The following is a 24,569-nucleotide window of genomic DNA, read 5'->3' on the forward strand; positions in this document are numbered from 1 at the left end:
AGAAATATCCAAAAGCATAAAAAAGAATTAATGCTTTATGTCTTTTCCCCTATTAAGCAGTCAACCTCATATGTGCAAGCCACACTCAACAGCAGCTACTGGATGTAAACTAGCCAACTACTAGCTGTTAACCAGTTTCAAGTCTTGTCCTTGATTATGAATTGCACATGTAGTGAAAAGAAAAAGAAACTGACTTAAGTAAGCAGCTGTGCTTGCTTAGTTTTCTATGAGTTAGGTAAGAGGAGAAATATCTTCTCCAACATATTTATGTGCACTGCAGCTTCCTGTGGCTTATTAGCGCAGTTCAAACTGCTCCAAGGTTAAATCCACATGAAAAAATCCAAAACAAACCCCAAAACAAACAAACAAAAAACCCCAATGAACAATTGCTCCACTTTTATGATTAAGGTATTCTGAGTGAACCCCACAACACATTACTTCAAATAAAAACACTTGGTATCTGAAAAGTATTGGCAAGAAAGCAGTAAAATCATCTCACTGAAAATTTAAGGAAGGATCCTAGAATTTATCTATAAAGAAAGCTTTGTTTGAAACAAAAAAAACCCCCTCCTGATTGAATACATGTCAAATATAAAAACCTCAAATTATTTCTCTCTGTGGATAACTATTTCTCAAGTTAATTCAGAAGAAAATACATGCCACATCAATTTAGAGTGTAAAGTTTTACCGTTGTGTCTTAGAAGAATCACATAAGGGATTCCATTTTCTTATCAAACATGTAAATATTCAAATAAAATACATGCTGTTTCAGGAAATTACAACTTGTCCCAGAGACATAGCAGTGGTTTATTACCATTACTGCTACCCATAGACATCAGCATTTCATTCTACATACCATGCTAAATTTTCTGATTCATTAAAGAAAATGCTCATGAAATCACCAAATTATTTATTCTTTCAAAGAAGGCACACCTTTACAACTTCTCTGTTAAAGGACTAGTTCAGCTGACACAGGGATGTTACACAAAACACATCACTTACTAAAATATCCAAACCAGTCTGGCAGCTATACCTATTGATTCACTCCCAGCTGCCCATAACATAAATCCACTGTTTATAATAAAAGGCTATTGCCAGCATTGTCCATAGCAACAAAAATGTCACAGTAAACAAAAAAAGAAACCAAAATCACATTAAGAAATATACAGTCAAACATAAAAACATTGATCTTCCTTACATTGATCATACAACATGCAGGTATGTCTTGAGTATATCTGCATGTGTAATACCACATTCTAAAAGGCTATAGAATGGTAGTTTTTTTCCTTTTAAAGTGATCCAATGAAATAAAGTTAATATTCTAAAAGTCAAAATCACACAAATACCTTACTTAGTCCCTTTAAATTCTTTTCCTCTGAACTTACTTGATTTCACAACACATTCAAAGTTGCTTTGTCATGCTACTAGCTATGTGCTTATTCTGAATCCTTTAACCTCACCTTGCTCCAAAATCTACTTGCTAATTTTAGATCCTGGGAAAAGGAAAGAGACCCTTCCACACACCACCACTTTAATCCACTGATTTCTTGGATACCAATTCTACACATTCCTGAGCTATTTCGCAGATCTTCTGTTTTGTTAATAGTAATGTTCTGCCCAACATAATTTGGGGTTTTTTTCTAGATTATAATGCAATAGTGATCATAAAAATTACAGAACAAAGTTCCTGTAACATATTCTATGATGAAGAGGGATAGGTGATCACCCACATATCCCTTCAACTACAGATCAAGACTACAGCCTACCTGAATTTCCAGTCTGTATGAGATAAAAATTTAATAAATGCCAAATACATGGGTTTTTTCCAACACTTGAAAACACAAGCTGAAATAACTGAAAGTGCGTATGTTCATAGAGCAGAGTTCAGAAAAAAATCATTCAATTTTAAAGCATTTTTAATGATGAAGCATGTTATATTCTCCAGAATCTAGGGATCCTTTGTTGTGCTGCCTATCCATCTCTGAATAAAAGCTTTCAAATTTGATCAGTATGAAAGCCAATACATAATGTGCACAGATTCCCAGTGTCGACTGCATTGCTTGTTGTCTAGGTAAAATAACGAAGTACACTATTACTATTGAATGCACATTAAATATAATTTCAAGAATATTGACAATGTCACGAACAATGGATCTATTCTTTTGAAATTATTATACATACGACAAACATTGCTTGAACACATACTATGAATAAAAGTGATGGAATTTTCTTCTCACAGTTCTAGATGAAGTTCCATAAAAATAGTATAAACCACTAAAGAAATATAGGTAAACCTGAAACAGATAGAAAACATGCAGAGAAATTCATGATGATTTGAATCACAAAGTTTAAAAAAAAATATTTAGCCTTCAGAATGTGCCATACAGCAACACATTCCTGACAGCCTTACCTTAATTTGAATTATTATTAGAAACATAACTTAATGCCCAAATACACCTGGATTTTGATTCAAGCATAAGTATTTTAAAGCAAAAAATACTTTAAAAACATATTTAAAGAAACCGGTAAATCAACGGGTGAACATGAAAGACAGTACTTAACTGCACTTCATTACCAATCTAACATTTTTTTTTTGGAGACCAGACGTTTTTCCTAAGAAGCAGGAGAATAAAGTTTTCCAATGAGCTGACACTTAAAAGTCTAATTAGCACAAGCTGTTCTGGAGAGAGTCACAGATGACTTCCAGGAAAAACAAGTCTTGTCAATTGTCAGTGAAACAGCAGCTCTTAACATGGCAGTAATCAAAACAAGAGAGTTAAAAAACAGGAATCTCAAATGCAAAAAGAAAAGCCTGGGAAAACTTATTTTTCTCTTCTAAAGTGAGAGATACTGACAATGAGGATAAATATACCTACGTGTCTGCATATATCTATACAAATACAAACTAATGCAAGACATCAGAAAAAATAATGGGATAAAAACCAATCAGTTTCTGTTACATTTTACCCAAAGGTGGCTTAAATTTTATTTGAGTCTTCTGTTAGTTTATAATTTGTGTACGTCATAGAAAATCCAGTGTGTCCAGAAAAATAGGTTATCACTAAGTACACTTATTGATACACAGTAATAAGTATGTGATTTTATTTTTCAGAATAGACTAGTAAACTTACTCTTTTGCTTTGAAACAAACTGCTGCACTTTAATCCTTACAGTAGGGAAAAATTAAAAAAACCCATGGAAAATGCAAAAATAAATTCTGAATGTACAGTTCTAGGTTCTTAGCTTTTGCACTTTGTGAAGAGTACACAGACATCTAAGTAGTTGTTATAGGAATGGCAGACCTGCTGGAAGACACTAATTTTCCTCTAAAATGCAGTCCACATGGAAAACACTTCTCCCAAGATGAATACACAGATAAGACAGTAAGTGAATTTTCCCACTGTCCATTCCTGCCCTTTGCTGAAAAGTCATGTAAGGATCTTGGGAGGTAAAGCTGCATCCACCTTGTCATCTTTAATAGTCACCGAAAAGCTTATTCTCTGAATTTGGGTATCCCTTCTTAAGCTGCATCAGTTTGGGTCCGTAACATGTGATGGCAAATAGCTGTTGAGTGTAGTTGTGCACAACAGTATGTATTTCTTGTTTTATGAAGATTCCATAGGGGGTATTCTAACTCAAATAAAAAGCTCTATTAACCTATTCAAAGCCATTTGTTTCTAGGAGTTATTGGAGGACCACAATGATGATTAGGGGTCTGCAACATCTCTCATATGAGGAGAGACTGAGGGAGATGTGTCTGTTTAGTCTGAAGAAGACGGAGAGGGGATCTCTTCAATACATACAAATACCTCAAAGGCAGGTACCAGACTATTTTCAGCAATGCCCACCAACCGTACTAAAAACTAATGCCCAAAAACTAAAACACAAGAAGTTCCCCCTCAGCATTATGAAGAACTCCTTCATACTCGAACAGATTTTCCAGGAAGATTGTGCAGTCTCTCTCTGGAGACATTCAAAGCCCATCTGGATGCATTCCTGTGTCATATGACCTAGGAGACCCTGCCTTGGTTGGACTAGATGAGCTCCAGAGGTCTCTTCCCACCCTGATAATTCTGAGATTCTGTGATTCTCAGAGAACTGTCCACTATCATTCTCTGATCTCTTTCCTCAGTGGTAGCAAAGCCCATGATTTCACACATATAAGCTAAATACTATTTTTTTTTCCTTCATATGCATTACTTTGTAGTTGGCTATGCTTCATCTTCCTTTCATTCCTTTTTGGTATTAAGATGTCCATCAACAATTCTTCTTGGCAGCTTTATAGTGAACTATCCAGAAGGCTTCAGACCATATGAAAAGATACACTATTCCAAATATCATTATTCCAAATACTTTGTGAAGCAAGGATGCTCTGAATTCAAGGATACTGACAGATAATTCCCATGTCTTATTTTTTTTAATTTCTAAGCCATGTATAAAAAATTATTAAAAATTTAAAGGAAAATACTTAAAGCAATAATACACTGCAATGTCATTGCTGAGTACTGCCAGTATATTTTAAAAATCCTTTAATTGCCTTTTTTTTTAAAGGCAACATCACCAAGTGGAAAAATTGTCCATAAATATATGCATGAACAGAAAAAGACTCAAATGGAAAACTACATACTGTAAAATTAAAAGAAAAATCTCATAAATTGAGAAAGAAAAGTAACAATTTCTTCTTGTCCTCATTTAACCTTGGTTTGCACCTGTGATCTAGAAAGAGAAAGAAACTCCAAAACTTGGTTAGTTGGTATATAAAAGGTGTTGAAGAGGTCCTAAGTCATTCTGCTCAGAAGAAAATATGAAAAATCATAGCATATGGAGTAATATGCAATAAAAATTTTCTTTGCTTTATATTTTCTCATACTATTAATGTGAAAGAAAAACCACTTGTAACCTTTATAAGAAATAACTCGGTCTTACAAGAAATTGAACTAGTTTGATCCATTACTTTAACTTCCTCATGGCATGATTTTTATGAACAATTTTTCTAGATGTTTTTCATGGCATAGAAAATTATTGAGAATCTTGATCCACATTTGTAAGTTAAACTTTTGGACAGAGGTAGAAAAGTCTATTTTTAGGACTTACACAAAAAGACTTTCAGTCCTTAAATTACATGGGTAAATTTTAAGAGTACCTTATGAAAACTTCATGGAACTTTGCTGTATAAAATCAAATAAGATCTGACTTTGAAAAGGAGACAACTCACTGGTTTGGCAACAAAGCCGAATGAAGCTTTCCAAGAAAAGACGTAACGTTACTTAAAAAGCTAGAAACAGGTTTCAAGCTCATCACTAGCTATTTCAGAACAGCTCTCACCAAATACATGCATAAATAAATTATCTTGAGGATATGCTTTTCACTGATGCATTGTACAGACATGACAGATACACAGCTTACTTTGAATGAGTACCACATGCCTCAGGTCACAAGTTGAGGCCTGCCTCCTACCATAAAATTCTGTTTCTGTACACTGAAAAAAAGCCTTAGTTACGTTACAGACAAGACAGTGAGATGATGACAATGAACACTGTGCTACACCACGAGGAATTTTAACAACTAACTTGCTTTCTGCCTTTTCCAGCTGATTTTACAGTTACATTTCCTTTAAAGGTGGGCTATGTCACAATGTTGGTTTGCAGGCTTTCAGGCTGTATTTGTAGCTTCTTCTATCAGCCCCTTCTGGAGCTCACATTTTTTTTCCTAGGGAAAAAGCGAACAGTTAAAGCTATTTGTGTGAACTACCTGTTCCCAGTCCTCATGTTAGCTAAAAATCTGGCACTTCTAATCCTCTGATCAGCTGTAGTGAAGCAGCAAAGAGAATTTGCTCTTTACACACAAATTCCTATCATTGTCCATTACTGTCTTTTATCTACAGCATATATACACAGCGTAAAAAAGACCAATAGGAAGAAATATCTTCTAAAACTCATGCTAGATGGAAAAGGTAGAGCTTGAATTATGCTTTTCTTTGGTAGAATGAGCCCTAACCCAGAAGCTAAGGAAAGACTGCTGTAAATGGATCATCATCATGACTAGGAAATACATAAACCAAAGAAAACATTTCCATTTTACTTCTTGACCTTTGTGACCAGATACACCACTTCTCCAGACTGGCACCTACAGTTGTATAGTGCTACAAGGTACACATAGTATGAAGGCTATGTCTATTCATTTGACCAACTGTATCTACATTTCCCTATAAACAAATACATACTATTATTTTCCCACTCTTTAGATCTTTATTTAGTCAATCTTTCATTTTTGTTTTCCACAACTGCTTTTCCTAAATAAACCTGTTGCTTAAAAAAAACCCCAACAATCCCTTTTGGTTTCTCGACAATAACCCTCTAAACCAGATGAAATAGGCAAGGGTGAAGTGCTTATGAAGCTGAGCAAAGAATGTAGGCACAGATCAGCTGTTGCAAAGAAAACTGAACTTAACACAGGAGGGATTGGAAGCTTAGTTTTAGATAAATGCCTCTATCAGTACAGTGAATTAACTGCTTGTGTAAATGTTTACTCATGAGTTAACCAAAAGAGTGTAAATGGCTTCTTGCTTTAGCCAGCCCAGCAAGGAGTAAGTGCATGCGTATGTGGCTCAGCCCCACAGAGAGTACAAAACTGAGCTGACAATATTAATTTTGGAAAGACCAATGGGCTTGAGTCAGCTTTAACTCACAAATTGCTTCCCAGCACCTGGCAATGTCCAGCATCATGACAGTGAGTATAGGAGTATATGAAGACCATAGTGAGAATCAGATTTGTTCTGTGGTCCCACTGTACATTGCAATAGCTATAGTTGCGTGATTTCAGTATATTGCCATACCACTATGCTGAATCAAAATACCACATAACATCAAATGTCTTCAGGTAAGTAAATTTTGTTTTAAACATTAAACACTCCTCATATGGAATACCTAACAGAGCCCGGTCAGGGAATTCTGACCTTTCTGTATTTCATTGCTCACCACAGAGGATATTCTTTCAAAGGATGGAACAAAAAGTAATCCTGATCTATATAGTACCCACACAAACCTTTTCTAAAATACATTTTCCCTATTGTTTTCCATTTGAGCCAAGTTCTGTTTAGTTGCTGGCAACTAAAATCATGTCATACTGAAGCATATAGTATCTCTTGAAACTGTCAGGATGCGAGTAGGACCACTGTGAACATCTGGAATGTGTAAGTGACTGTATGTGTTTAATAATGTTACACAAAAGCTTGAGGGTAGAGACATTCTTGAAAGTGGAAATTCTCTGTGAAGTTCTTAAAATAGATAAATTAGTTTTCAGATTACTTGAAAATAAATGTCTCATTGTAAAAATGGATAATAGGAGAAAAGTGTTATCAGGTCTACATTTTTTCCTTCTAGAAAGTTCTTTTAGTAATAAACCTCCTGATTCATGGCAACAAATCTTCAATGCTTAAACAACCTGATTGCTATTGGCTAGTTTATATCTGATATTGGTCCATTCAAAAATCTTAAGAATTAGATAGTATAGATTTACTGGGACAAGTATTTAAAAAGACTGATTTTTCACAGAGTAAGAATAAATTAATTTTCTAGCACAGTGCATATACTTTCTGCAAAATGTTATAGAGACTTGCAAACTGAAACTTCTGCTAGGGTATGACTTTAAAAGGGGAAGTAAGAATAACAGCTTCTAATCTGAACTCAAAGGGAGGTATCTTTGCCAAAAAGGCAAGTGAAATTTTAGTTTGCCAAGAACACCATCTTATAAGAAATCACATTATGAATATTTGCTAGCATTAACATTAACTGACCTCATTTAATGAAGATAACTCTTTCTAATAATTTATTATAGGTCTCCTATTAGATACGTCCTTCATGCTGTAAATGTAATCACCTATTTTAAACATCCATTTCTAAAAGTAGTATAAAAAGAAAGACTTGGTCAATTTAAAATTATTTAAAATGTTTAGAATACATAAAAATTTCCCAACATTTTCTTCTAAAGTATTTTTTTTAAAAGTGTCATCATTTAATGTCAAGGGCACTGGCCCAAGGCAATACGAAGCACAGTGCACAGGAACAGCATGTTTATGAAAATGCTGATGTAAGGATAGTTTCGGACTTCCAGGGGAACCACAAAGGTATCACAATTTTTATCCTAAAAGTTACCCTAGTTTTCAAGATCAATTTTAAGCTAGCCTCTATTTTCTAAATGGGAATTTTACATAATTTCTGTAACCTTAACAGTTGAGTATATATGTCATTTTCAGCAGATTAATGTTTTTTTGTTTTAAAAACAAAATAAAGATCTAAAAATACACATTGCACTCCTATTTTAATGTAAACACTACATTTTTAAAGCTGTCTCTTGTCTCTGATTTTGCTTCTGAGAACATTTGACTCTTCCCATAAGAAATATGATGATTAGATATTATCCTGGAACATAACATGGTCCAATGAGTTGTAAGAGCTGTTTCCACCGCTGTAAAGAGCAGGGTTTCTTTAACATACTTTAAAATATTATAAGCCTACCACTCTGTAAACTTGGATCAAAATATATTAGCATCACAGGGTAAAATATACAGTAGAGGTAATTAAAAATTATGTCACTACATCCAAACACTGAAAATATTCACCCAAGTGTTTGTCTCTCTTTTTGCCTTGCTGACACCTGAATTTCAGTTCTCACATTCATAAAATGCCCAGTTGCTAAAGCTGTCCCCATGTTCTGTACATCTACACAAATTGCAATGCCTATGAATCCACCTCCTGTCTAATTCGATCAACTCCTTTTTTTCTGAATATGCTTCCAAGTCTTATGTAACATCAATTACCCTTATCAATTTGATCTCTTCAGAATATATTACTGATGCTTTCCCTGGTGTTACAAATATTCCAGCCTTGATACCCTATTAAGCTGACTCTGCTGTAATTTAGTGTTGGTGCTTGCTTTCCAGAAGATGGTTGGTGCCATCGCCTATGCAACAAAATAATGTGAAAACACTTATGAGACTAATTTTCATTTTAACATACATTCTTTGTATCTATTTTTATTTCTGTAGTAAAATATGAGGAAAACAAGACTGTCTTGCTTTCTTTTGCTATTTCTTTTATTATACCTATGCTATGGAAATGACACTGTGTGACAGAAAGATAAAATTGTTCCTTCACAAACAAGGCTTCAGCAACATAAAACACTTCCTCATTTTCTGCAACCTTGGTGATTTGTGTAAAACATTCCACATGTTTTGATGATATATCAAATTCAAAGTGATATGAAAGTGATTATTTCACTGCTGCTGGATCCCAGTTGAAGAAAATATTTAGAATTATTTTTTCCCTTTTTTAAAAGCATGGTGTAACCTGCTCTCTCTTTTATGATAGACAAGGGGCAGCTAAGAGGATTGGAAGATGTATTAATTTGGGGTTTGTTTGTTTGTTTTTAGAATGATGTATTATTCTATGGCCAAAGTTTTCTCATTTGTAACTGTTAAGATTTTTTATGTGAAGAAATTGTGCTTTGTTTCACTAAGAGAAAAAGAAAGAAAATGGCTAATCTTGGAACTGCTTATAGAAGACACATCTTCTAAGAATTCTGAATTAAGTAGCTAGTTTTCCCTTTATACAGAAAAGACTAACTAGATCTGGATGCATAGATTAGCTACTGTATTTTGATAAATGAAAACAAAGGAAAACCCATCTTGAGAATAGTCTTCCACCACACAGCAAAATTATTTAAGTTAAAATTACTATTATCTGCAGAAATTCATCCTGTATTTCATCTTCATTGGTATAACTAAGGATAAATTGTTTCATGTTGTATTAGCACATGTGATGAAAGTGATGATGTTGCCTAAGAGTCAACATAAACTGATCAACAGCACAATGTGATGAGTTTCTTCAAGACCGTATTTCAATGTTCTTGCAAACTGTTTCCATTTCATAAATTCTTTGTTTCTTGGCATGATTCTCACAAAGTTTGAACTCAATGAAAGCCGGCTGAAAAGGCTGAGAGTATCTGGTCTTTCTTCTTCCAGGGCACCTATTATTCAAAATCACTTTTGTGATGTCTGCAAAAAGCAGGGTAATCCAGCGCTCCCTTACACTTCATGTACCACACTAGTCCCTACTTGAGCAAGCTGAGTAAAGGACAACATGATGTTTTATTCAGGGTAGGGTGCCATCATCTTGAGAACATGAAAACTTCAGTACAGACTCAAAAAAGAAATACAGAGGAACATGTTGCTATTTAAATCTTACAAAAGGGAGCTGTGAAACATATTAAAAAAGATAAATCTTCCCAAAGGCATTAAAATGAAGAGTAAGACTGGCCCTGCCCCTCTGTTTCTTTCTGCTGGCATTTGTGGAGCAATTTGTTTTGTATTTTGACAAGTTAGATGCAGTTGTACAGATCTGCAGTTCTCTCCAAAAATATGGAGCTCTTTCTTTTCCTCCTCAGTTAAAGGACCCATGTACCACTGACTACTAATCCCACTCTTCAAAATCAAGGAAAAAAGCACATTTTTTCAATCTAATTCCATTACACTGATATTTTTTTCCATTATATAGCTACAGGACATAGAAATCAATGCATTAGTAACAAGAAGTTACCTGTCTTTCTTATTCTGAAAACACACTAAAAACCAGTGGGATTTTCCCATGTAAAATGCAATACAAAGTTAACTATTCATACATAATTTTGCCAATGTTTCTTTTGAAAGGATAAAAATACTGTACATGAGCATATCTACCAAGGGCTAAATACAAGATTAATACTATCAAAACAGATTACATGTTGGTATTATAGCACACAGAGTAAATTAGTATCGATGCATGATTATTTACAGCTGCCAACCCACATGATTTTATTAAGAACATGCACAAGATTCATCTAAATATTTTTCACATAAAAACAACCTATAGAAGATGAGTAGTGAAGTTGTAAAATCCAGGAGACAATGAAGGACATTTTTAAGTGCTCACAGCTGCTTGAACCTGGCTCAGGCTTTCAACAATCTGGATGAATAAAGTGACGCAGAACATAATTCACTGTTTAATGCAGTGAGAGATTCGTTGAATCACTCACTCGTTTATCTCTTGCAAACTGAGTAGCCAAAATGGTAACTTTTCTCCTAGTGAAAGAATTTTTGCCTAAGCTTAGCTAAGCCACGCCCAGTTCTGTTCTCTTCTTTATGTCTCAGCACCCCTCTGTATCCTTGGCATGAGCATCTCTTGCATACTGTGGCAGCATAGCTTTGAGGCTTGACAGATTTTTCACTTTTGAGTTTAGTAGGCCTAACTGAAGAATTTATACATGAAGTTAGACAGGACACACTATTCACAAGGCTAACACAAATTATTGTGACAGTTGACTTGCAACTTCCTTCTGTTTTCTTTAATGCATAGTAAATACACAGTCCTTACTCTGAAATGCCTTTTTCTGATAGACATGGGAGTTTTGCCTATGAAAGGAATTGAAGTTCCAGGTCAAAACATAAATATTCTAAATGCTATTAAGCACAATGTTAAAATTCTTACACATAGTAAATTCTTTCTATATTTTAAATCCTTTAATACACAATTTTAAATATCTTGGATAAGCTGAAACTAAACACAGAAAAAAAATACAAAATAAAATAAAAAATATACCCAGAGAAGAACTACTATAATCTGTAGAAAATGACAAAGTTTTACTGCATTTTCACAGGAGGGATATGAAAGGATCTATGGATGGTACTGTGGCACATTACAAGACGACTTACTCAAGTCAAGAACAAAATTCAGACTTTGAGCTTATAGCTGAATCTGCTGAGTTTTGAATGTACGGTAAGAATAATCATTACATGTCACCTAAAGAAAAAGACCACAACTAAATATCCATGAACCAGAATGCACAAAAAGAACTAGATATGCATGCAATATGATGGCTATTATTACAACATAAGAAAAAAGAATTGATAATCTCAGAGATTTCTCAAGATAACCATATTATCTGAAACAGATGATTTCTTTAGTAACTGAGGAATTAATGCACCTTTAATACAACCTTAACTATACTGTATTTATTTTTAACTATTATACAAATAGATAATAATAAAGACAATCATAAATATCAACACTATCAACAATACACAAACGTATCCTGCACATCCAATGAGAAACATTTCATTCTCAGAAATTATTATTCCTCCAACTAGAACATCCAGAGGCTAATAGACGTTCAGTGTAGAATGCTATAGATTTTCTTAGCTCTATCTAAAATGTACTAGATTTCATTGTAAACTTTCAAAACTGGATGTAGACATGAAAATTAGCCTTCCTATCTTCCTAAACTCTCTCTAAGGCTCTACTGCCTCCTAAGATAGACTGTTAACACATACTCAGTAAAAAAGCCATAAATAACATGTGTAGTATAATCTGAAAAACAAAATAGATTTTTGCCATTACTTTCAGCCCTCTAAATGCACTGACTAACTACTTCAAAGTAAAATAATATAAAATAAAGAAAACACAGTTGCCTGAAGCAGCAACTCCTTGATCAATTGTTTAGGGAGGAAAAGACTTGGTTTTCAAGTACAGTAAGTGTTACTAATTAAAAGCTCAGTGATTATGAAATTGCCATCAAGAGTCCATTGAGAGATTTATTCTGTGTTACCCTACCACTGTTGAGATTAATTAAACTTTAAACACTTTACTAAAACACTGAAAAACAAAACAGTCTGTTGTGTTGTAACCTAGTTATTTTGCGTCTGAGTTACAACATAGCTTGAAAACAAAGGTTTGCATGTCTTGATGTGAATATTTATCTCTCTGGTCTCTCTGGAGCCTTGTGATTTAGTTCAACTCAGTAAAACAAGGGGCAAGGTAAGATGGGACTGCATCTTAATAGTTTTTCTGAAAGTTTAATAATTTTTGGAACTGAATTTAATAAAAGAAAAATAAAGTAGAGGCTTCTAATAGCAATGTCTGGAATTGATGACTGAGCACATATACTGTAGTCCTACATTATGCTTTCCCAAGAAACTGCACCAAGCATGCATAATTCATTTGACATTTTATGACAGGAGGTAGGCTAAATTCTATCTATTTATTTTGCTGTCTGGTTTTTGGGTTTTTTTTACATTTATCGGAACTCATATCTAATTAGGTTCTCTTATCCTGTAGTTATATGTAACTCACCAACAAAAGCAAATTTTATTCTGCAGCCTGTAGAAGTCTAAATTTTTCTAACAATTAAAAAAAAAATCATGTGTATTAAAGGTATTTGCATACTAGATACACTGGACTATCATATGAATATAATTTCCTAGGAAACTTTTGCATTTCTACAGGTGAAAATCAATGTTCAGAAGCCACATGTGAAAAATGTAGCTACTTAGGCATTTGCAGGTACTGACTATACATTTGAGCTACAGTGACTTTTTTTAAAAAGTAAACAGAATTCATGAAGTGAAACTGAGTAAGATCTCTATGGCTAGCTTTTCCACAAAAGCACTTAAAATATTGTCCTGCTTTCACTATATGAAGTGCTCCTCCGTAGGCACAGTGAATTTATTATCATGATCTTGCTGTAAAAGAATGTTGTATGAATGCAAAATTTTACGTATTGTAAAGTAATGTGAATGGTTTAGATTAGGCTACACTTTGGAAATCTCTATAGGAAACCTATAGCACATTAAATGGTGAGTCCAGTCCTCTGAATGCCAGCAGTCTTACAAAAAAAAAGTCTTTCCTTTACATAGAATGTTTGCAGAGTGTCTTTGTCAGTGGGGCAAATAAATTCCTAGAGCAAAAACTCATGCCTTACAATGCTCTTGCAAAATTTGTATTTTGAGTATTTTGTGTAGCAGCAAGCTTGGAGATATGTCAGAGAGCACTTCTGACTTAGGAAATTGAAATGACTGTAGATATGCCTTCACTGGGAGAACTTGCTATAGTTGTTTCTCATCATCCAATCTGTCCATTCAAGTGCTCTCCCCCTTCTCTGAATTCCCCATGGCAGCCAGACCAGTGACACTCACAACAAAACAAATTTACACTAGTGATGAATATCAGAAAATGCTGCTGATCACAGTGGTCAGCAAGAGGGCAAGGTGTACATGTCCACGTATGGGTAACCTCAGTGAACAGAATTTTAAATGGTAAGTTCAAATACTATTTATTTACTTAAAATATAACATTTTTCACTAATATCCAACTGGACTGTGTGTAATGCTGTAATGTTCATAATCCCATATGTATGCAAACACCTTATAAAATTCATGTTTCTAACCTCTACTGATTTCATCCTCCTACATTTCTTTCTCCAAGATTGCAGTAGTAGTCATCTGCTATGCATAGGGCAGGACCTACACATAGGTTCTATATTCCATCCTATGTAGAAGTGGTTCTGGCCCACCCTCTACTTTCAGCTTTATGTGTCTTGTGGAAAAATCTGTACCCAAACTTTGGTACATACCAGGTTTCAGGATTTATGGATTCCTATTTGCCTTCTCTGAGCGCAAATCTCTTGCCCCTGCAAGTGACAGCACTTTAAACTAAGATGTTGGTTTGGAACTGCATTTGGAAGACCATTACTTCCATAATTGTCCCTCAAAAGAGAAGAAACAAACAAAAAGAAGACTAGCAGAAAGTCTAACACTGCTGACATGGCTCCTGTTCTGCAGCCCATGGGTACTTCAACTCGCTTTAAATTAGCATTAAGTGCCTACAGGAGTCCAAACACAGCAGCCTACAGCTCAGCATGAGGGAATTCACTCTGATTCTCAGCAAATGCTTATCGTTTGGTTAGGCTAAGAGCAGCTATGCACAATGGAGGAATTTTTTTTTTTATAAGAGGAGAGACATCAGATGAATGGATTCAGATGAAGAAGCACAGGGAAAAAAGCCTTCTGCTGTGCTGCTGCCTGTGTTCAGTGAAAGTCCTTTGGCCACTTGTGCATTGGCAACTGGTCCTAAGAGTTCAGCTTCAGTATTTCCAGACTTAACCCTCATTGGACATGGATAGTCTGCCCAACTCCCTATTTCTGGTGTAGCTCTTAATGCATAGGGCTGATCTAAACCACTGTCCTTAGGGGGAAAGTTTGGAGAAGAAGTACAAGTCCTTTGTATTAAAGAAAAACAGCCTTCATATTAGAAAAGTAAATAAAACTATTTTGGCATTTTGCTATGTTGGATGGAAAATGTATTATTTCACTTCATTTTAGTTTGTGGTCTTTATTATGTAGGTGTTTGTCTGATTCCTTACCAGTCATCATTTGCATCCATGCTATTTAGATCCTTTGCAAAGATAGAAAGACTTGATGGTGCTCTAATTTTCCGCTATTGTTTTTGTATATGTAACACTAGCTGTTACCAAATTTGAATTTTTAAAATATACTATATTTGTACCAACCCCCCAAAACAATCTGACAATAGTTTTTAAGGGAATTCTGTTTAGAGATTGCAATGTCACTATTTTACTGGAAAATGGATTCTAGGAAACAGTTTAGATTGGAACATGTGTTCTTATAGGGGATGTTTTAACTGAAGATGATATCCAAAAAATAGAGGATCAAATGACACAGTATGCAGTTTTAAAAATAGAAGCAATTTTTAAGGAACCCCAGTTCTTTGAGACATCATAATTTTGCCCAAAATTGGATTTGTTACCCAGTATGCAACAAGCCAATAATTAAAAATTTAAGAGAGACATTGTTTATTTATTTCAGAGTTGTGCAAGCCTCAGTATTCAGTGGCATTCCACAAATCAAGCACAACCACTGGACTTTGTGTGCTATTATTTATATACAGAAATTCAGAGTTAATAACTTCCCAACTATAGCCTCTCTATTACAATTTGTGATTGAATTTCCACACAAGTTACAAAACCCCAGCTAACTTTTATGCATGCTCAGGGGAAGGATCTTCACCTGACAAGGTTTCTTTTTGATCTGTAGCCATGATTTTTAGTATTATAATGAACATAGTTCAGCTACAGGATACATGGACCTTGACTGTTTTGCTAACTTAGCAAGGTAGACATAGACATACAATAACATCTTGATTTACTGCATCCTTAAAACTTGTCAGTTCCCGGATGTCCTTGGCTAAGGAATGCTAGACGCTCCCTGTTCCATTGATCAGGTCTCCTTTCTTGCTGATTGGGCTTGAACAATGATCTCATATCAAAGAACATCCTGATTTAAGATAAACTTGACATATTCCACACTTTGCAACAATAAGATACAAAATATTGTCTGAAAACACCTTTTAATTACCTGCTCTCCATGAGATCACAATTAAAGCATTGTAGCTGAAGTCCTCTGAGATCAATGAAGGGCTGAAAACCCCATCGTTCATGAAGCATAAGAAAGGTTCCATTTGCTATTTCTGAAAGATTTTATTAGTTCTAGTTTTTTCCAGAACTAAGAGATAAGCATGTTGGTACAGAGCAATACAGGCGCGCCAGTAGGAAAAGTATATTAAAAAAAGAAATTTCTCCCTGCTGCAGCAAGAAGATAGTAATTGAAAAAAATCTGCTGAGATCACTATTCAAGGCAAAAGCTACCTTCAAAATGGATCATAAGTATAACATGTTAGGTCAAATGCAACTCTATACATGCTGAGAAAATTCCTGGCCTTCCTTTGACAGAGGCTTGTTTTTTTACACTGAATGTAGTAAAAGGCTTATGGTAACTGAATCCGGTACCTTTTCTATTTTTGCTGCAATCAGTGTTACTAGGCCATTTTACTGGCTATCATAAAATCTTTCAAAACATTACCTATGGTCACAACATTTCACAGAGCACATGTTGTACACCTGTAGATTTTAAGAAGACATGAGAGAAGTATTACCTGAAGAATCATATACTGTAAGACAAGGTATAATACTATGATATAGGTGCTTAGTATCTGATATATCTGGAATGGTCTGTCTTCAATAAATACTTTGGAAAAAAACAACTACCAGCAGGAACTGCAATTAATACTTATTATAGGATAAAATTATTAAAGCAACGGCTCTCAAATAGTAGAACTGATAACTTAAGATTTCACATATTTCTAGATTTTTATATAGCTGTATAGTTTCTCACATTTGAGGTAGCACCTAACAGTTTCTACCTCTGTGCCACATTCCTGGACTTCTGTCTCAAGGGTGAGATAACAGCCAGAACATCGTGTTTGGGACACAGGTACTAGGACTAGAATAACAATACATATTGCAGTCAAAAAAAAAGAAGACTCAGGACTCTCAGAGATGCTCCAACAGGGCAGTTCTAGGGGTGGCACCAGAGTGATACGAGGGGTGAGGGATTCTTGGGTTGGATGTAAGCTTTAGTTATGGTAATTAAGTAGTGCTATAAACTTGTAATACCCCTAAGCTGGGTGCATCTCTATATATGGAGTGTGAAGGGATGGGAGCGGGAGCAAGCCACAAAGAGCCTCAGGTTCCACCTGCAGAAGCACAAGGCCGTCACTGGGGGCAGGGTATGCATCTATATACTTTGTACATTGAAAAGCTTTTCAGTAAAGAGTTGCACTCTACTTTTCCCGGGCTAATTCTGTCTCAAAAGATTTTTCCACTATTTTAGGGAACAGAACAGAAGGGGTTTTTTGTCTGCAAATTATTTTCAATTTATACATACTCTTTGAGGATCAATTTACTTGTAGCTTTACAACTTACAGTGATATGACATCATGCCAACATTTTAGACTTTTTTAGAAGCCATGACATAGGCAATAGAAATGCCGAAAATGTAATAGGCTGAACAGGGAGAAAGAATATGGTTGGTTCCCTTCCTGATCCTCTCACTTGCTGATTTGTTGATCTTGTGCTGCTTATTCTGCCTGCCAGTATTTCCAACTGTAGCAATTACACTCACTGCTACACCTTTTGAAAACCATTTTGAGATGAACAACTCTGTGCATCCGTGAATACTTCCAGAACCTCTCAAGCATTCCTGCTAAATTCTATCTGTCAGTTTAACATACAGCTTTGATGGAAATAGGGAGCTACATGGAAACTACAAACAAAATTTTACTAAGGAAACAATCACAGCTTTCACCATACACAACTGCATGTTTGTGCTAAGACTTGCTGAATCTTTTTGCTGGCACAAAGAAAGAATGGAAAAGGAGGCAGAGGGTTCCCAAACCAAGGCAGTGAGGAGCCCTGAAGCAAGGCAGTCCCAGAAAAGTCACAGCCTCTCTTGGAAACAGTCACTACCTCAGTTTGTTCAGATTAGTGAGTTTCCAACAGAAATGTTGTGTTGCCAACACAAGTATCATTCTACAATCTGCCCATGCTTGTAACATTGTACACTAAGAACTCTCCTATCATAGTGTTTCCACAGAAAATATTAGCTAGCAGCAGATAAACAAATCTAATTCAAAACAAGTATGTCTTAGAGATTAAAAATCTTGATTGTTGAAGTGGAAAAGACAAGAGGAAGAGAAATTCAAATGTGCATACACCAGCTTCAAGAAACAGTCTTCTTGTGTTTACCTGGTAGACTAATTCTTGACAAAATATCAGTTTACTTCCACCTGCTGGTACTAAGCTCTGTGCAATATCCCCCTAACAAGTTGCCCGATGAATCACTACTCATCTCACTCAAGTATGATAACAAAAAGGTTCACAGAAGAACAATACAGCATGTTCTATCTCCCAGTTTAAATTTTGTTCTGTTACTGTGGACTTAATTTTGTGAAAATGGATAATTGATATTTTTCTTTGATTTTTCAGAAATTCACTGGGACATCTACACCCATAATTTTAACTGTCATCAGTACAAGAAAAAGAACAACACTCCAAATCAGCACAAATTCAAAAGATAGTTCCCTCTAACTAAGCTGACAAAGCCTGTTTGGAGGAGAGACGTGCTATGATCCTAAAAATCAGTTGTCTTCTGGAGGAAATTACAGACCTAAACCAATCTTTTCATTAGCTAAACTACATTTAATTTGTATATAAACATCGTCATGTTCTTCCACCCTCGGAAAAGTCCTCTGGTCTATTCACAGTATGTCCCTAATAATTGTACTGTAAAGTCATGTCTGAAACCACTCTTTAAGCTACAGAAGAAATGTAAGAACCGGTGGTGGAGAGAAAGGACCTCACTTCTGTGCAGAAATAGGAGACAGAGAGAAAACACATAAGCAGAGCAGGAGGGAAAAGAAATTTAAAAAAACCCAAAACTGCTACAGCAAATCAACCAGAGGAAGCCTGAGGACACTTACGTCTGGTCAGTTTTAGAGCTTGAAACAATTGCTTTTTGGTTCTCCACCCAGAAAGAATTTGACAGGGGCTGCAACAATTGTCAGTGCTGCAATCAGAATAGCCAAGCTGAAATCAGTTGACCTGGGTTAACTGATACCACATGAGAGTCTACTTAATGTTTTACAGGAGTGTGGAATTAGACAAGTATGGTACTATTTTGAGTTACTCTGGACTTACATTATGAAGTAAGGAAGCAGCCTCACAACTCGCATGGCTATAGCAGAGATTTCCAAACTTTTCTAGCAATAGTACAATACTTCATATTTAAAGGCATAAAATAAATGCATTCTGCTTTCTAAACTTCAACACACTTTGGGGAATCAAATAAAATTCCTAAATTAATTTTTGTCTTTCTGACCACTTTGCAAAACAATAAAATATGAAGTATTAATATGTTTTAGAATTGCTTGCCATTACCTGTCTGCATAAAAAGTCCCTCTCCCTCCTTCTTATAATCCCCCTTTAGGTACTAGAAGGCCACAATGAGTTCAAGCCAAAGCTTTTTCTTCTCCATGATCCACAAGTTTTGTGTTTGAACACTAGGACAGACAGATTTTTTTTTCCTGATTAAGAATTTAAAATTCTGGCAATCAATGCAAATTATATTTTATATCATTATGAAAAAAAATTGTATTTGTCACTTTGTCTTTGTGAAAGAATATTTAGAAGATAATCACCACATATTTTGTTCAATATCATTAACCACATGTATTTCACTATATTTCTAGAGAGATTTGACATATGGTTTTGATTTTGAGTACACAATTTTTTCGGTTAACAGAGTTCTTGCTTAATTATACATTTAACCAATTAAATCTTCATATAAATCACTGTTATTTTATTTGCTGCCTAAATACATGAAAATTTGGTCTATATAATAGAATACTGGCACTTAGTCTATATGGCTTAACTGGATATTCATGTCCAATCTGAAAACTGTCAGTCTTGGCATTTAATGACTAAATGATAAAAATCCAGTACTTGTCTGCTTAGTGTTAAGCACTGGGAAGAACTATTATCCAACATGACAACCCTTTCCAATAATCAGGTCTGCCCTGTACATGCCTCGCTCTCATGACTTTCATTTCTGAATTATGTAAGTTCATAAAAATCACCTTGACTGACTCAGATATATTTCCAATTATATTAATCTTTCATACAGAATTGCCTTATTCCACTCTTTATGGTAGACAAAAGTTTGTATTGTGGTGAATTCTTCTTGGTTTTTTGGGGGGAATTTGGGGCAAACTCTGGACATGTGGGAATTGTATAGTGCATTAGCACTTCTCATTTACTATCTTTGGCAAATTCTATAATTTAAAGAATATTATACACCCCCAGAATGTACTGTCTCCTTTAGACTATAAACTTGTTCCATGAATTTAATCTTACTATATCTATAGTAAGGTTAAATTGCCCTTCATTTCCTTTCAAAAAACTTTTACTCATGATCCAATCTAGAATCACTCTTTCAGCTTTCTTAGGGAAATCAAGAAATGATGTCAAAATGAAACTACCTTCTATCTAAATGTACTTGCAACAATTTGGCATTATAGACCTGCTAGCCTAAAAAATATTGATGTGACATTACGAGAACTTGAAAATTCTTTGAAGAGAAATGCATGAAGTTCTTCAGCACGCATTGTTAGATGAGCTCCCACATGATGGTAGACAAGATCCTGAGAAAATTATCTTCCTAACACCGTGAGCACAGATTCACAGTACTGTAAATGTGCATGGAAGAAATTATACACTGAACTTATGGAAAGGCACTGTATTCATCCAGAAACTGATAACTGAATTCATATAATAAATGATGAAACATCAGGAAAAGAATGACCTAAGTTTTTGCTGTACAATCACACCTACATGTAAAGAACAACACATACAAACTATGTTTCATTTTCTGAAGAAATTTCTGAACAACAATACTGAGAGTGGGAAAGCCCACAACAGCCATTCCATGAAATATCAGCTCAGACAGCAAAGGTCTCTACTTCATTTTTCTAATCACTATGTTAGGACTGCAAACTCTTTTCTTCCTATGCACTTATGAGTAATGCACTGCCTCATTTTCAAGTTTTGTTCAAGCTACTTCATCACAGAAATGTGAATGACCAATACTTGAGTCAGTTCAATCTTATCCATTTAAAATTCCACAGATAAAGTCAGAGATAAATAGTCCCTCTATTACCTCCAAGGTTCAACCAAAAAGGAAACACATCTCAAGCAAAATCCTTGAATACAGTAACTTCATCTGTGATATCCAGACAGCAGCCTCTCCTGATTTAGATATACTGTAAGTACTCCAGATTTAATCTTCAGTTTAGATCAACATAAAATGCTGAATACTTCTTGTCACTTGCTTCCTCTTTCAGCTGGAAGGAAACATTTTCCTACTAATAAATCAAAAATAAATGCACCCAACACTTATACAAAGTTCATTTAAGACCAATATACCAATTAGTGAAAGAACACAATGAATTCTTAACCATTAACTGCTGTGAAACACACTCCATTCTTCATTTGGGGGGGGGGGGGGGTGCTACCTTTTTCACTAGACATTTACAATGAAAAACTGTCTTCCCAGAAGTGTGTGAACTAGATCAATGACTAGCACTCAACTGAATTAAAGATGTCAGAAGATGCCTTTCATAATAGTTCACATCCTGTATTCTGAAGTTACATAGTTCATAAATTCTGTATCACTCTACTATATTATATTGTATTCTTATGGAAACTTCTTTTACACATTATAAACATATTCTCATCAAAGATAAATCCATTGCATAGAAAACCCCGAACATAAACATATTATTTTAACTTCAGAACTAAGAATAGTATAACAATTTGTATTAGCCAATGACATTAAAAAGAAAAAGGTTTTAGAATTTTGCTGTACTAAAGGGATGGGAATATTGTATTTAATCACAGTACTTTCCTAGAAGCATAAACAAACTTAACGCTATTAATAGCATTCAAAATATATTTTGCATTTTAGGTAGTTACTGTTTTCTATAACCAATTTGCTATCATCTTTTAGCTTTACATTTCTAGTTATGTAACACTTAGTAAGTATTTTATACACAGTCTCTTACATTTATTTACTTACCAACAGTATCACAGGGTTCATCTTTATGTACACAGAAATCCTTCCTAGAATTGGGGGGGGGGGGGGGGGGAAAGGAAAAATGTTAAGCAAGTCAAGCTGTTAGACTGTAAAAATTGTGTGACCTATTTACAAACATTTTATAGGGCTCAGTGAATAAATACAGAACACAATTATCTCAACAAAGAGCAAGGGGAAGGCCAGAATTACTCAAGCACTGAAACTCCAGTTTACTCTCAGAACAACTTTAAGAGAAGTCAGGTGATGAACCAGGTACCATACATTCAAATTGTACTGTACCTAATTTCTGTGTTGTGTTGTTTTGGTGGGGTTTTCAATTTTTCTGTAAGTACCTTGAAAAGTAACAAGTCTAAAGTTACTTTTTCTTTCATTTGAAATTAAAATTTTTTCAGTGCTTGACACCAGATTCAAATGTAGCATTGCAATCCAGCATTTAGATCAGTGACAGAGTCAGAAAGTTTTTGTGCTATCAGATCAGTGATAAAAATCAGTAATAGGAATATATTCTGGATCAGTACTTGTGCTAGAGCATCCATTATAGTAATGAAAGACTTACAAATTAACTCACAGGGAGAAGACTACCCTATCTCCAACATATTTAGTCCAGTCATAGCTCTATAAATAAGACTGCTCTATTGTATAAAGTAAAATAAATATTTCAACTCTGTGTTAAACAACACCTGTGCTTCGGATTCAATTTACTTCACACCTGTTTCACTTGTTCTCAGAGACATGTAACAAAGTTGCCAAAAGAGCAACAGGACAGTTGCTTTTTACTGGAGTGTTTATAACTCATGTTGATCCACTATTTTAAGTGAAAAAAATGGCTGCCGATGTATCCATGAACCTGGGACATTGGGAGGGAACTAAAGGGGAAGTAACAACCAAAAACTCTATGCTTAACACCCCCACAAATAAAGAAGTTCTATGTTACAGCTGTGCAACAGCATCATGGTCTCTGTTTTTAGAGACAGACCATATGGGTCACAGAAATTTAATTATTATAGTCTGTATATGAAGGTACATAGATCGATGTATAGATTGATAATAATAAAGATACACACAAAGAAGTACCCATTTTCCAGGAACAAAATGCAGTCAATTGTTTGGTCCTTGACATGAAAGATACTGGTACTTACCTTTTTTACTAACGACTCCAAGAGTTCTTTGTTTGTTTGTTTCCCAGAAATTATTCCTACCTACTGATTTAGACCCAAAGCAATCACAAGGGGTTGGCAAATTTCTGACACTAGTTGAAGGCCACACAGACAGATACATGTGGTTATATAGCTTTTGATTAACCAGTCATCACTGCCAGATAATTACAGAGCAGAGAAGAAAAACATAGTGCTATAAACTGACAAAGTTGTGAGCAAACTGATAAAGCAACTCTGGGAGTAAACTCTGAACGGCCCTGGAAATTGAGCAAAAGGTGGTGAACAGAAAACTATAATCAGATACAGAAGAAAGTTATTTTATTTTTTCAAACCTGAAAGAAATTTTATTTACGCACTTGGTTTTAACACAATTCTTTGTTTTGAGCTATGTGACACAAGTGACTTATTGTTCTGTTAAACAACATGACCGAACAATTAGAAATATGGGACTCATGATGTGGCAAGAGAACATGTGTAAAGACAGTCTAAAGACAAAAACTGCCTTCCAAGCACACACATCCAACCACCGTAAATATAAATGAAAGTAATAATAAGCAAAAAAAAAAAAAAAAAAAAAAAAAAAAAAAAAAAAAAATTTAAATAAATAGAGCATACCTTCAAATGTAAAAGAATACCATCTGACATTTTATATCCAAGAGGTTTCTACTTAGGTAATAGTTTTGTTCTCATATACTTACTGAGCTGTTTTTGTTTTGTGTTCCCTTCTTGGCTGAGTCTGACTATGGTCATCCTATGCATTCAGGGTTTCATTATGGGGCTTGGGGAAAATGGTACAATTTGGCAAGAAGAAAATACAGCAAACCATCCTTAGATCCTGATTTACATTGAAAAAATATATTAACTCTTTGAGTTTCCAAGAATATGAATGCATTACATACCTTTGTGACTAAGCTCCTTAGTACAGATTTACAGTTCTAGCTAAACTTACCAGTGACTCTCACAAAAAAAGTTCTCTAATTTGCACATAGTAAGTTAAATATTTCATTATGACTATGTTCCTGGGTGTATATATAACA

At 34.8% G+C, this 24,569-nt stretch overlaps 1 protein-coding gene across 1 annotated transcript in view; it reads right to left on the reverse strand.

Moving 5' to 3' along the window:
• Positions 1-24,569, reverse strand: part of ADAMTS19 (ADAM metallopeptidase with thrombospondin type 1 motif 19) — a 155,887-nt gene that overhangs the window by 73,254 nt on the left and 58,064 nt on the right. The window contains exon 7 of the mRNA XM_071580398.1: positions 22,358-22,401. Within this exon, the coding sequence (XP_071436499.1) occupies positions 22,358-22,401 (44 nt within the window). The remainder of the gene's footprint in view (positions 1-22,357; positions 22,402-24,569) is intronic.

Source organism: Pithys albifrons, chromosome Z (assembly GCF_047495875.1).
Source record: "Pithys albifrons albifrons isolate INPA30051 chromosome Z, PitAlb_v1, whole genome shotgun sequence".
Lineage (NCBI taxonomy): Eukaryota > Metazoa > Chordata > Aves > Passeriformes > Thamnophilidae > Pithys > Pithys albifrons.